General features: G+C 40.5%; 1 protein-coding gene across 2 annotated transcripts in view; it reads right to left on the reverse strand.

The window, feature by feature from the left end:
• ANKRD12 (ankyrin repeat domain 12) overlaps positions 1-14,635 on the reverse strand; it is a 61,233-nt gene that overhangs the window by 10,665 nt on the left and 35,933 nt on the right. For both annotated transcript variants that reach the window (XM_063130562.1, XM_063130561.1), the window contains 5 exons: positions 14,002-14,148; positions 11,998-12,198; positions 10,786-10,928; positions 8,654-8,801; positions 150-4,753 (listed from right to left, as the gene is read on the reverse strand). In XM_063130562.1, coding sequence (XP_062986632.1) covers positions 150-4,753; positions 8,654-8,801; positions 10,786-10,928; positions 11,998-12,198; positions 14,002-14,148 — 5,243 coding nt within the window. The remainder of the gene's footprint in view (positions 1-149; positions 4,754-8,653; positions 8,802-10,785; positions 10,929-11,997; positions 12,199-14,001; positions 14,149-14,635) is intronic.

Consider the following 14,635-nt stretch of genomic DNA (forward strand, 5'->3'; position numbering starts at 1 on the left):
GATGAGGAGCATGGCAAACCAGATATTTTGATTTCATGCAAGATTTCAAAGGGAGCAACTCAGTCTCAGACAACTACAACTGAGATGTTTAGCTGATTGCTGAGAACAAACAATTCATGCTATTGTAACTCAAATATCCAGTTACTTACAGTTGGAATGCATATCTTGCTCAAGGGGTTGCCATCTAAAAGGTATGATCCATTGAAGGTAACATATTCATCATAATACTGAGGTGCTTGAGGAATAACGCTACATAGTAATTTACGTTTCTCTTCTATTTTCTTCCTTATGTGCAAGTATTCAAAGTATGGATTTGCTCTCTCTGTATTGTATGGCTGAATCTCTTCTAATTTTAGAGAGTCTACAATAGCTGCTAGAGACTGATGAGTTTTTTCTTTAGCTTGCATTAAAGATGGATTCACTTGCACAGGCTGAGGAACACGTGACAGCTTTCTTTTACGTGGATGATGTGCCTGAGCATCATCTTCCTCAGTCAGCCTTATCCTTCCTTTGATAGAGGCAGATGATTCAGAATCTCTTTCTGAAGTCTGGGGACAACCAGTAAGATTCTGCTTATTCTGATTAGCAAGCATATTTGCTCTGTTCCTTGTAATTCTTTGAGGAATTTCATACTGTTGTGCTTTATGGTCTTCTATTGTTTCTTCCAATTCTGACTTAATAGTTGGGCTGTATTTATGCACTTCATGTCCAGTTAACTGTGAGTGGCTTTCTAAACAAGGTGAAAGGCACTGCTGCAAATTTTCTTCCACTGAATTGTTTTCTGTGTTGTCTACATTAAAAAGTTTTCTGTTATAGTCAATTGGAATTCCTTTCAGTGCTCTCACATTTAGATCCTGCAGATCTATGTCATTTTTATTAACAGCCATATGGGATAAACAGAGGTCATCAGAATGGGCCTTTTCACCTTGGATCTGAATATCTATCATGCTATTATCTAGTTCATCAGCTTGTGATGTCTTATAAATGAGCTTACTAACTACAGACGAACTTGCATTAAGATGTAAGCGAGGATCATTTGCAGTAAAATCCTTCTCAAAATTTTGTGAAATATCTTTAGTGAAGCTTTCAGGATACACTGTGATAAGCACATCTGCCTTTTTATTGTTTGATAAGATTTTTTTTTCCATTTTCTTTTTACTGTTAGCATCTACATCTAAGATTGAACTGGTAGCTTGAATGGCACTTTGTTGGTGCTTAACAACTGAAGGCTCTTGGCTGCTAACATCTGGAGAAACTGCATGCTTTGATATATAGACTGTATCCATGATTGGCTGAATCCGAGTTGGGCAAGAAGACTGGAGACACAAAAATGATGCTGATTCTGGTAATGTGGAATTTGTTATGTTTTCTGCATGATGAAGAAAAGGTTCCAAATTCTTCTGCTCTTTCATGATTTTATTTTCAGAATTTTGCATGGCTGGAACAGTTGCTGCTTGTTGCTCACAGCCTGCATAATTTGAGCAGGTGCATTCACCGTTTAATGAGTTAAATCTATCCAAAGGCACATCCCATGGTTTACTTGATGAGGTCATATTATTCTGAGTACACTGCTCTACAGGTGTATGACTTTCTTCTGATGGGCTTGACAAAGGAACATTTTTAATGACTGCATCTGATACATTAGTTTTGTTACCAGTAGGTCTAGTTGGGGATGATGCAGAACTGGAATACAGGTTTGACATTCCATTTTGGGAACCCTTTTCAAGCAAATTACAGCATGACGATTCATGTTTAGGGGAACTATGATTCTGAACTGAGAGCAAAGCACTGTGACTTTCTTCCAACATTCGGGTCTGTTTTGTATTTTCATAAACAACAGCTGGCATACTGCATCTTCGTACTTCTACAACTGGTCGGCAATCATTTATAACAAATTTAACATCTTCAACAGATGCTGATCTAACATAAGTTGGTGGAAGTCTGCTTGAAATAGCTGCTTTATTGCGCTCTGGCAACTCTGATAAACTATCAATCTCATGATGAGCGGGTGATTTGGCACTAGGTAAAAACGGTGAATGTGAAAAAGACATCTGAGAATCAGATCCTTCAAGCATAAAGTCTGAATCGTATTCAATTATGGGTCTTGGAGGCGTTACTGTAGTATGGCAAGAATCCTCTGAGCTAGCAACTGAAATCATGGACACTGATCTGGAAGTCAGCTCTGTCTTTTCACTTTCTGATCTGGGGGACCTACTTAAGCTATTGTCCAATAGTAGTGATGGTTTCCCACCAGCTGCTAAGTTCTTTATGTCAACAGACTGTGACCTACTACTTGTAGCATCTTTCAACTGTTTTTCTTTCACACAAGCATCGGACAACTCTGAGCTTTTTGAACGAATCAGCTCTTTGTTTTTTAATTCAGTAAGTGCATGTTTTGTTTTGTCCTTATCTTTTATTTTGTTAAGTTCTGAACAGGACCGATTCTTTAATCTTTCTTTTTCTTTCTGTTTTATTTTTTCTTTGTGTTTTTTATGCCATTGTTCAATTTCCAAATCTTTAAGGCTAAGCATTCTTTCAAAGCTTGTCTGCATCAAATCATCGTTTAATAATCTCTTTTCTTTAGGCCGAGTGTCTTTAAGTGCTGGTACTGGTTTAGACTTAAGCTTTTCGGTTTCAAGTTTTAGCTTAAGTACATTATTTTGCTGCAATTTATCTTTATGTTTGTCACGTTCTTTATATCTGTCTATATCTTTATCTTTTTTATCCTTCTCTCTTCCATCTGGAGTTTTCAGCAATTCATCTTTTGGTTTTTCTTTAAATGACAATGTTTTTTCATTACTACACTTCTTCTCTTCTGGCACATGCTTTAGATTTACAACTGTTGAACTATCCCGTTCTTTGGACTTCTCTTTTTTGTCAGTTTCCTTTTCTTTATTTTTTCCTTTTTCCAGTTTTGGATATTCACCTTCCTTTTCAGAAACCTTGGATTTCCTTTCATTGCCAAGCTTTTCTTTGCATTCAGACAAGTGTCTATCATTTTTTTCTTTGTCATGCTTCTTGTCAAGCTTTTCTTTGATTTTTTCTTTGTCATCAAGCTTTTTAATAATATTAATGCTTTTTAATTTGTCGTTTTCTTTATGAGATTTTTCTGTTGGCTGAAAATATGACTTTTCTTTTTCTTTTACCTTTTCAACATTTTCAGTGGTCTCTGATTTATCTTTTTCTGACTTATGTTCACATTTTATTTTTTTCTCCTTGTCTGAATTTTTTCTTTCTACTTTTTCAGTAGCAGAGTTCCGCTTCTCTAGTTTTTCTCTATGTTCCTTTGAGGTTTTTTCCTGTTTCTCAGTGTCTGTTTCTTTCTCTACCACAGATATAGTTGTTATGTCCCTAACACCTAAACAAAACAGTTCTGTTTCTTTATCAATGAATATTTCTTTTTCTTCCTTAATATCGTTTGCTTTCTCCTCCTTGTCATTTTCTTTTTTATTTTTATCTCTCTCTCTCTCCTCTCTAAAATTTCTTTCTTTTTGAAAGTTTTTATCTTTCACATATTTGTCTTCTTTCATCAACACTTTTTCCAGCTTAGTTTTCCTTTCTGACGTTTGAGATTCGTGGTCTAAACTTGACGTATCTTCTGCCTCATCACTTTTAAAGAAATTCTCTTTCCAAAATTCTCTATCAAACTCAGTATTCCTTTGGACTTCCTTAGAACTTTCCCTATGCTTGTGTTTTTCCTTTTCCCCATCCTGCTCCTTTTTGTGCTTATCCTTTTCCCTTTCTTTATGTTTCAGTTTATGCTTCTTAAGTATTTTCCCCTCTTTATCAACCTTTTTCATCATACTTTCAGAGCTTTCAAAGGATGGGCTATTATCTTCCTCTTTAAGTTTAGGACTGGACTTTTCACCAAACTCTGAAAGAAACTCTTTCTGATGCTTACTTTTGTCTTTGTTCTTGTAGGGTTTCCCACTGGAGCTTTCCAATAGAAACTCAGAGTCTGTATTATGGTCATATCGAGCTAATTCAGATGGTGTTGTTATTTCAGACCCTCCTGGAGATAAACAAGTTTTAACATTCTCTTGCTTAAGGGGGGTTGACTGCTTTTCAATTAATCCACATGGATGTTTAGGGGATCTGCCAGCAGTAATATGGAGTAAGGGCAAAGAAGAATCCTCTTTGGGGCTAAAAGATTTTCGAAAATTCTCTTCTTCTCTGCTTTTGTCTAAAGACTCTAATACAGCCGTACCCATGTTTGTCACTCTAGAGTTATCTTTTTCTAGCTTTAATTGTTGGTTCTCTTTATTTTTGCTTTGGTTTTTTAGTTTTCTTTTAACTTTTCCTTTTTGTTTATATTCATTGAAAACATATTCTTTTTTAACCTTTGTATCGGAATTTGCCATTTCTGTGACAGTACATGAAGGAGAGATTATCTTTTTGTCTTGAAGAATGTCTTCATCTGAACTTTCAGAACTTGAATACAAGACTCTGGAGGGCTTTTTATTTTTATATGATTTTGGAAGTGATAATTTTTCTTGTTTAAGAAATACGTTGCTCTGTTCTATTTCAGATTCATCCTCTTTTCTCAAATCTTTCCTAGGAATATGCCTGCCATCAATCATTTTCTTAACTTCATCTTCATCATCATCTTTAAACTCATATTCATCAAGAGCAGATGAAAGTGGTTCTTTATTAGGAACATGTTTGCTGTCATTAACTACAGATTCTTTCTCCGTCTCAGAATCCACATTTCCATCTATACTGGAAGGATTGACAGATGGAGCCTCTTCAAGATCTAGAACAGAAAATGAAAAAAAGTTTTAATGATGTTTTAATTTCTTTACTATTACGGACAACTGTGAAAAGACCTTAGCTATTTCTAGTCATAGTTTTTTGTTTTCATTAGCCCAAATCCTTATAGGATAAAATAGGTTGAAGTCTCTTGGGAAAAATCTAATAATAGTAATAATTGTAATAACAACAGATGGGACCTGGAATTTATTTTTAAAAATGTAAGGAAATTTGTTGGACTGCTTTGGATCTAATATACAATGAAGATTCCATATGCTTACAAATTTATTTTAACAGAAAAAAGAAACAGATTTTTCTTTACACTGATAAATCTAATTACCTTAGCATCTCTCCCTGAATTCTTAGTCATTTACAGTGCAATCCTATACATGTCTACTCAGATATAAGTCCCATTGAGTTCAGTAGGGCTTACTCCTAGATAAATAGATTTAGGATTGCAGCCTTAATGTTCTAAAGAAAAGGGCTTTTCACTCTGGTAACTATTAGAAATGCTATCTGTAACTAACCCAACCTTACTTCCTCACCCTCTTTCTGAAAAGGCCTGTGGAAAAAAAAACATGGCCAGACTGTGATAGATCCAGAATTTACATTTCTACACATTTCTTCCATGGCTCAGTGTATGTTAATGACACACTGTAAAGATCACTAGGAGGATGTATGACCAAGTCCACCAGGCTATTGGTCATTTTAAATTTTCCCTTTATGGGAAGCTGCCTAGCCCCCACAGAAATATTTACACTGTGGAATTCTGGCTTTTGGCTCCTGAGCTAAGAGTCCCAGCAAAACTCTTAGACATTCTGGAGGCTCAGGAGGCAGGGCTGGTGCCAGGAGTAGGCAGGTCAGGTGGTTGCCTAGGGCGCCGCCCCTTAGGGGGCACGCAGGCAGCATTCTGGCTGGCTGAACTGACTGCACAGCAGCAGAAGCAATGAGCCAGCCGGTGAGAAGAGCAGCAGCAGACCGTGCTCTGCGAGGTGCTCTGCGTCTCAATGCCTCTGCAGTCACCCTGGCGACTCCTCCTCCCTCTTTTGAACCATAACCCGGTAACAGCGATGTGCGTTGCTCCCTTGGCGGAGCTTCCTTGCCCCCCACAGCAATGCTCTTCCTCCTCAGTTAAGTTTCTAGAAGGAACCCGGCTTGGTCCGGCGACCGTAAGGTTGCCCATCCCCAGCTGGGGTGATTGGCGTGGCTCCCCCTCCCCTCCCCCCTGTTGTGGAGCCGGAGGGCTGGATGAAAAAGTTCCCTGCCCTGGCAGTAAGAGACTCAGACCCTCCCTCCTTCTCTCCCACCAGCCAGCCAGCGCCAGCCTGCTGGCACCCACATTACCCCCGATGCGAGGCCCAAGAAGGAACCAGCCAAGGCTGCTGCTGAGAGAGGAGACCAGAGGAGGAGGATGGGCAAAGCGGAGATTGCAATGGTACGGGGCGGGCGCAGGGTAGCGGGGCTTGCCAGAGCCAAACAGAAAACTAATAGCCAATGTCGGTCCTACTTAAAGTAGACCCATTGAAATGAATAGGACGTTAGTTAAGTCCCATTCATTTAAGTGGGTCTACTGTAAGAAGGACTAACGTTGTCTACTACTCGGTAGAACCGCTGTTAAGAGCTGCACATGTAGGGGGAATTTTGGCCGGTGCTGCTTCTCTCCAGCTCCCGCCCCCTGCAGCTGCCGCCTTCCCTTTCGTGCCTGACTCAGAAACGCTCCGGACCCGCGGATCATGCCCAAGGTCACTCTCGACACATTCCTTTCCCGTCCGCCAGCTCCCTTATTGCCCTTCGATCAATCAGAGAGGTTAAAAAAAGCAGTGATGAGAACGATCTGCTGGCCACCAGTGCAAGTGGTGCAGAGCCAGGGACCATGGTACCAAGCCCTTTGAAAGGACCCCGGGTAAAAAGGTGGCCATGTGGGTATCATTGCGCTCTAAGGTTGGGGCTGGACGGGGCTTATCAAGAGGAGGAAAGTCCCTAAAGCTGCACTCCCAGTTCGCACCTACTTAAGATGAGTACTGTTGAATGCCATGATGGGGCTTACTTCTGAGTAGACATGAAGCGAACTGTGCGGTCAAGTCTCTGTGTAAAGGCTGGCAGCCTCTCGCCAAGCCCCCCCCCCCCAGCCCGCCTGCCCTGAAAAGCACAGGGAGAAGGCGTTGGATGGAGACGCCCTCATTGAGGATGGGAAGGACAGATGCTGCAAGTTGGCGATTTGGCTGGGGGTGCAAGTAGCTCGTCTTGTCTAAGGCGCAAAATAGTCTGGCACCAGCCTTGTCAGGGGGACAACTCCTGTAAGCTGCTTTGGTGAGTTACTCTTAGGATCTCGATTAATAAGTTTTAGCGTGCTAGTTTGTTGTTTCATTTCATTTTTAAAAGCAACTGACTATTCCTGAATTTCTCGCTTCTTGGTTCTTTAATTAATATGTTGAATTTGAAACTGGAGTAGATGTGATTGCCTTGCCTACATAGGAATTTGGTCTGCCTATGAGATAGACTGCTCAGCAAACATGCAAAGCAAATTATTAAGGAATTTAAGGAAACTCCTCCTGTGCGCACAATAGTAAAAGACATGGGAGTGGTCGCCCTGCTATCTCTGAGCGATATAGGCATAAGGGGGTCTTGCAGCCTGTTCTAGTTAGCAAGGTAAATGTGAAGACATACCAGAAGGTCACACCATCTGATCTCTGTTAAAAGTTAATTCCTCCCAAGCTTCCAACTTTAAACAAATAATTCCCAATACCTTCCTTGGCAACTTCACAGTATTATATTTAGCTACCAAAGCTTAATTACAGTAAACGTAAAACAGGCACATAATAGAACACCTTTTTTTTCTTTTCCTATAAACAACTTAAATAGAAAATCAAATAAACAGCAGCAAAGTGCAGCAGGTGGAATATCTGGAGACTGGGGAAAGACTTTTATTGCACCATCCTACCCTGAGATCTCCCAATAGCTGCTGCACCTAGAAACAATCCACGACCCTGCAGGGATGCCCAGTATGAGGGAAATTCCATCCCTGTATGCTGTCAGATGAAAACATGTCAGCTGGGGATGATGTGCATCGCATGCAGAGAGGGAAATGCCCTGCCCTGGGAGGAGTTGCTGCTCTTCCCAGTGCCAGCTGAGTCTTTTCTTGCAGTGCAGGCCACCCCCGTGGGGACAAAGAGCGAAGCCGGTGCTGCGGAAAGCAGCTCCTTCTTCCGACATCAGCTGACTCTCTTCCACCAGGCATAGAATTCCATAGCTCTCAGCATGGAGAAATGAACAATGGGTAACGTGCTGATGCTCACTGATGTCATCCAGCCTGCAGAGGACCTGGTAAGGGGCAATACTAAGCTAGATGAACCAAAAGTCTAACTTGGCATGAGACAGCTTTCTATTTTTCAGAGTTATGGGTCCTCCAGAGAAAATCCTTGCCTGTGGTGGCCAGGCTGCTCAGCATCAAGGTGGTGGACAAATTTTCTCTCCACCTCAAAACTGCCCTTAGTGTAACACTTTACTTTTTCTATAGCGATTGATAACAGCCATTCATTTATATAGGAGAAAATAGGCATGCATCCACTCAGGGAGATCATTGGGGTAGAGATGCAGATAAGTGTTCTCCTGTACCTGGTGATCCTATTGTTTCGACTGGAGTAGAAGCATGTTTGCCCCCTTTAAGTCTATCTCAGATTACAGCTCATTTACTTTGTTCCATGATACGTGGTAGAAGTCAATGAGAACCACACTAGTCCTTAACTGTATAGCCCTGACCTGGATTCTGTCCTGGACCTGTCAGAGTATAACACAACATTTGGAAATTGTATGTATACACACACATACACACACACACACACACACACACACACACACACACACACAGCTGTTAAAGAAATGCAATTAAATGTTATTTTCTGACCTGAACAACCATCTTCATCATCAGAAATAGGAACTTCCCTTTTCAGTAATAGTTCCAGTTCTTCTGTTTCTGCTACATCAACGGGTCTCTCTCCATGTTTATTGGCCTGAAATGGATTCCCACCATGTCGGAGGAGCAATTTCACAATCTGAAACATTAGATGTAATAATTTGTTAAACTAAAATCACATAAAAACAGATCGAAGGAGGTAAACAGACTGTGAATAGACTGTAAACAGGCATCTGTCTTTATACTGTCTTACTCTGTAAATGCCATATACCCAGATGAACCTATATAAATAAAGGAAGGAAGGAAGAATAGCAGTATTGAAATCCACATCACACATATTCTGGAACATTCCACTAATTTATTGTGACTGCTCCAAAACAATTTTTGGATTTTTTGCCAAAGATTAAGAATCAAAGAGATGAAACTCCTGTAACATACGACTGTTCAATTATTATTTTTACAGAGCAACCTTATTTTATGCTGATAAAGGAAGACTGACTTTTCTCAAGTTCTGCTAGCTGAATGAATATAGGATTTGACAGAACCCAAGAAATACCAACATGACAGATATGCTGGCAGAACATGACAGATACTGGATGCTGATAAATAAAGGCTTTAACTTTTCCACATGTATTTGTTGTTGTTGTTGTTGCTAGAGAGTGGTAGCAATAAATACCCAATCCTAGTAGAATCTGGCTTCAGCTGTTTTTAGGATGGGACTGTGAGGGGGTAGGGAGGTGCTCTGATTGACTCAGGGGCAGTGCCCCCCTTCTTAGCTCACTCAGGTTCCTTGCAATATGAGGGGCAGGGCTCTCAGAATAGACAAGTGGGATGGATGGCATTGCTAGGTATTTGAAGCAGTCAGTTGAGAGTGGAGGCAGGGCGGTATGGATGAGGGGGAGATGAGAGGTGGGGAGGGGCAATGGGGCCAGTTTGAAGGCTACCTAGCAGGGCTGGCCTATCTGGCAGAATAGCAGGGGTAGATGGTTCATGCGGGTTGCTGGGGAAGAGAGTGAGCCAAAAGGGCTGGTTGGTTCATGCAAGAGCCAGGCTATTGGTCTATGCAGCTCTCCAACTGATTGGCTTAGCGCTGCTTGGGAGTGTGAGGGGCCCTTCTCACCTTACATAGTGTGGGATTTTACCTGAATTTAAACATGGAATCCCCTGGATGTAAAACATGAGCTGTTCCACCCCACCAAGGCGCTTCCTGCAGCCCCTGCATTCCATAACAGGATATTGAGCCTCGGGGCTGATAAATGTCCCATGATGCATCTCATTATATCTTCTAATGTGGCTGAGTGGTTAGGCAACTGCTCTGTGGAGCCTCAAGTGTGTGTTTGAGTTATGGGAGCTCCCTTCCTTTTGCTCCTAATGTGACTATTTTGGGCCAGGAGCAAAAGGTCAATGGAGCCGTATTTGGCCTTCGTCTCCATTTCCTGCTTGCTGCTGTAAGCATGTGTCTGACTCTACCCTAGTTGCAGATCCTGGACCCTACCCTTGGCTGCTTGTTAAAACTATTTTCCTCCCTGGGTGGAACTCTTGTCCCAGGAGGGCTGTATGCGCTATCTGCAGAGCCTCTTGCCAAGGGAGCTATTTGAGTCCTGAACTGTGTGGGTTCTCCTTCCTTCCCTTTGCATGTTGTGTTCCAAAAATATGACTATGGGAAGCATAAGGGGATTTGAACCCCCAACTGTTGGGATGTCTCAGAGCTTGCAGTACCAGGCTTGCTGCTGATTGTGCCACTGAGGCTGATGGATTGGGGCGCTATGGCATCATTACATGTTGTGATACAGAATTGTGTACTGGAGGTACATCCTTGTCATTGTGAGTTCATTGGCTCGTGTGCATGGACAGCATTTGGAAGTTGTCACAGGCACAGTCCCTGATTGGCAGGCTCTAGAAGTACTTCCAGGGATGCTAGAGGTGTGTTTCCTATTTTCCCAAGACTTTTGAATTTTTCAAGTGGTGTTTCCCCAATTCAACCCAGCATAGTAGCAGTATATCACCCCCACCCCTGGCCGTAATTGGTATATAGTATTGCTCTGTTATACTATGCTTAGCTAGCTGTGATCATTACACCTATCATGGATTATTTATTTATTTAATGAATGAATGGTACACACTTTTCTATGTCCACTACTTGCAGAATCATGGAGTGGTGTATCATCATCTAGTCCTTGAGTATTCACATCTGCCCCTGCGGCTATCAAGACCTTAGCAACATCATAATAACCAGCATTACAAGCTTCATGAAGTGGTGTCCAGCCTATTACAAAAGAAGTCAGAACATCAGGTTTTTCTCAATATCAGATTTTTAGTATTTCATAAAAATGATTTAAAACAAAGCAGACAATATAAAGTCCTTTACGTTTTTATTTTTTAAAATAACAAACTACAATAAATCTTGAGATTTTTTGTACACTTCACCGATAATCTGTGAACAAGGTGCTCAGATGCTGCATCAATCCCATCCCTGCCCCATCCCACACCAAACTGAACATTTCACACTTTGAAGTACATGATGCTCTTTAAAAGGAATATTCAATTTGCAAGCCACATCAATTATCATGTAAAGAAGCATGTACTTCTTCAGCATACAATAATAATGCCAAAACCTTCAACTCCTTAGTACAGAGTGTTTGTTCTACAGACTGATGATAAACTCTCAATTATTTCAGATTCTTATTTTATACGCTCATCAGATTGTGGTGTCTGTTCATAATCATAATGCAATATTCTCTTCATTGATAGGTATGCTTTCCTAAGATTTTGTCGAACAATAAAAGTTCTACTAATTTGGGCTATGAGTTCTTTTAAACACAAACATCTTCCTCTGCAATCATTAAGAAATAAAGTTATTATAATTACATTTTTATCCTGCCTTTTTCCTCTTGCAAGGAACCCAAGATGGCTCACACAGTCCTCCTCTCCATTTTATCCTCACAAGGTTGTTAGGCTAAGAGTCAGTGACTGACCCAAAATCCTGTACGAAGTGGGGATTATAACCCAGCTCTCCCAAGTCCCAATCCAATGCTCTAACCATTACACCACACTAGCTCATTGAAATGACTTGGACAGTACAAACAAAATAATAAACAAACCAATGTTTTGATTGAAGGCACACTACTTTAAAGTATATTCTGCTAAAATGTATATGGCTTGCTTAAGCTAAATGTGTTTAGGAGGCAGGTGCAAATTTGCCACAAATATTTTTTCTCATGTATATTGCATAGTAAAGATAAATCTGGAACACAGTTTGACACCTGATAATAACGACTAATAACTTTAGCAACAGTAGGAGAGTCTTTAAAAAATTGACTACCTATAAAACTTACCTGCAAAATCTTTCACATTCACATTTGCACCTAGACTGATTAACTCCTTAACTTGCTTAATATCGCCTCTAATGGCTGCCGTATGTAAGGGGGTTTCCCCTCGTTCATTTCTTTTGTTAACTTTGTCTTTTTGTCGTGATGAAGAGCTTGGTGTTTTCTTTTGTGTTGGTGGTGTCTGTAAAGGATGATTTAGATTGGGATCTACAAAATAAATTTCAAGACAGTACATCTAAGTAAGTGAATAAAATAATAATGTTGATACTACTTCTTTTTCTAAATATTTGTAAAACAAGAGAGTTCGATACATTGCTGTTTGATGGCCATGCCAGAACATGTACATGAAAAGTAAAAATAATATATACTGTATAATACGAAATAAAGTAAACATAGCAGCATAGCTAACTCTAAACTGTTTATTAGTAGTAGTTGTAGTAGTAAACAGCATTTTGGGTTGTATTCAATGTTACACTAGTGAATGAAGTACAAGAGATGGTATTATACTGCTATGGCAACAACAAGCACAACTAGAACAAACAATATCTAACCCAATGAAATTGTAATGAGTTACACAGCAGCTTGAGCAAGTGGAATCAAAGTATTGGATTTGACACTTGTACATGGGGTTTATGCAAGCAGTAGATGCTTTGCATTAGCAGAATGACACCAATCCATATACCCTCTGCACAGTAATGTTCATGATTATAATAAAATAACTTCATATCTGACCTCAGGTTTTGTTTTCAGATATTAATTTTATGATAAACTTTTAGAACAAGTTGTTAAGCTTTCAAGTTTATTATGCTTATTTGGAAAAATTGAATACGTGTTGTTAAAGAAGCCTTTGCTACAAAGTGAAGAAAAAATAAACTGCAAGTTTAAAATTACTAAATTAAAATATGAAATCATAACTTGCTTACGACAATAAAATACATAAAAACAGTTTAAATATTAAAAGCAATAAAAACATAAAACATAATAAAATAGCAATTAAAAACAATAAAAGCCAACCGTAAAAACCAGCAAGAACAACAATGACAATAGCAGCAACAACAGTACTTACATTAAGAGAAGAAGATGGTAAAATAAAATGTTTTCAAAGTCTTCTTAAAATCCTGCAAGGACGGTGCAAGGCAGACCTCCAATGGGAGTCTGTTCCAAAGGTGTGGGGCCATTGCAGAGAAGGCCCTCTCTTGTGTGGACAGCTACCTACTTGTTCTCATGAGTGGGCAAGCGCCTCTCTTTCTGATTTTAACACGTGGGCAGGCTGCTATGAGTGAAGGCGGTACTTCAAGTAACTTTGTCCCAAACCATTTAGGGCTTTAAAGGTCAAAAACAGCATTTTGAATTGGGCTCAGAAACCAGTGCACCAATACTTGGGAGGCCGCATTCTGCACCAGCTGGAATTTCTGAGCAGTCTTCAAAGGCAGCCCCATGTACAGCGCATTACAGTAGTTCAGCCTGGATGTGACTAGTGCGTGGATAACTGAGGCAAGGTCCATCCTCTCCAGATAGGGCTGCAGCTGGTACAATGAACTTCTGGACACTGCAGCCACCTGGGCTTCCCCAATTAGCTCAGAGTCCATTAGGACTCCCAGACTGCGTACTTTGTCTTTTAGTGGGAGTGCAACCCCATCTAAGACCAGTTGTCAATCTCTGTCCAAAGTAGTTGGATTCCCAACTCACAGTACCTCTGCCTTGTCTGGATTAAGTTCCAGATTGTTCACCCTCACCCATCCCAAAACAGCCTCCACAGGCTCCCTGGGATGTGCAGATGGAAACAAGAGGTAGAGCTGAGTATCATCCTCATAGTGATGACACTTCAGCCCAAACCTCCAGATGACTTCCCCCGGCAGTTTCATGCAGATGTTAAAAAGCATGGGGGACAACATAGAAACTTGCGGCACCCTACAGGCTAACGGCCATGGCGTGAAAGAGCAGCCCCCCAGCACCCAGTCCCCTGTGGTTGCAGGTATGCGTACAGAGGGAAGACGTGTTTGGTATTACCTGGACTGTTATCTCTGGCAGTCATTTGCATAAGAAGGGCCATCTGTTTGCGCTCTGAGAGTGGGTAACCAAAAAGAATGCTAACTGGTGCTGCTTTTTTATTTCCAGCTTCCTTTTTCATTTTCTTCTTCTCTGGGACTTCTTTCTCTGGAAATATCAGTAGAATTGTAAGAACAGCAAATTATTGCCAACATTCCAGATAAAGCACAGATCTACAGATTGGTGATAAATACCCTTTAACGTATTTCCTGAAGTTACTAAATGGGTTTCTTCTGTAGGCAGAAAAAGACCATCAAATCTTCTTTCTAAATTATTTTGCTTACCAGAACTGAGTCAGTGTGATGTAGTGGCTAGAGCATTGTCCTTCGATAATTTATTATTTTACTATTTATTACATTTCTATACCACCCCATAGCCAAAGCAATCTGGGTGGTTTACGTAAGATTAGATGTGGAACAGCCATGGTCAAATCCCTGATAAGCAATGAAGTTCACTTCATGGCACTGGGCAAAATCTAATGTACTTCATGGGATTATTGAGAGGCTAAGAGGCCATTCTAAAAAGCAAAGTAGAAGTGATGATGGCATGACCTGTATGTCAGAGTAAAGTCAATACTAAATACCTACATGAGGTG

This window comes from Elgaria multicarinata, chromosome 7 (genome assembly GCF_023053635.1).
Source record: "Elgaria multicarinata webbii isolate HBS135686 ecotype San Diego chromosome 7, rElgMul1.1.pri, whole genome shotgun sequence".
NCBI lineage: Eukaryota > Metazoa > Chordata > Lepidosauria > Squamata > Anguidae > Elgaria > Elgaria multicarinata.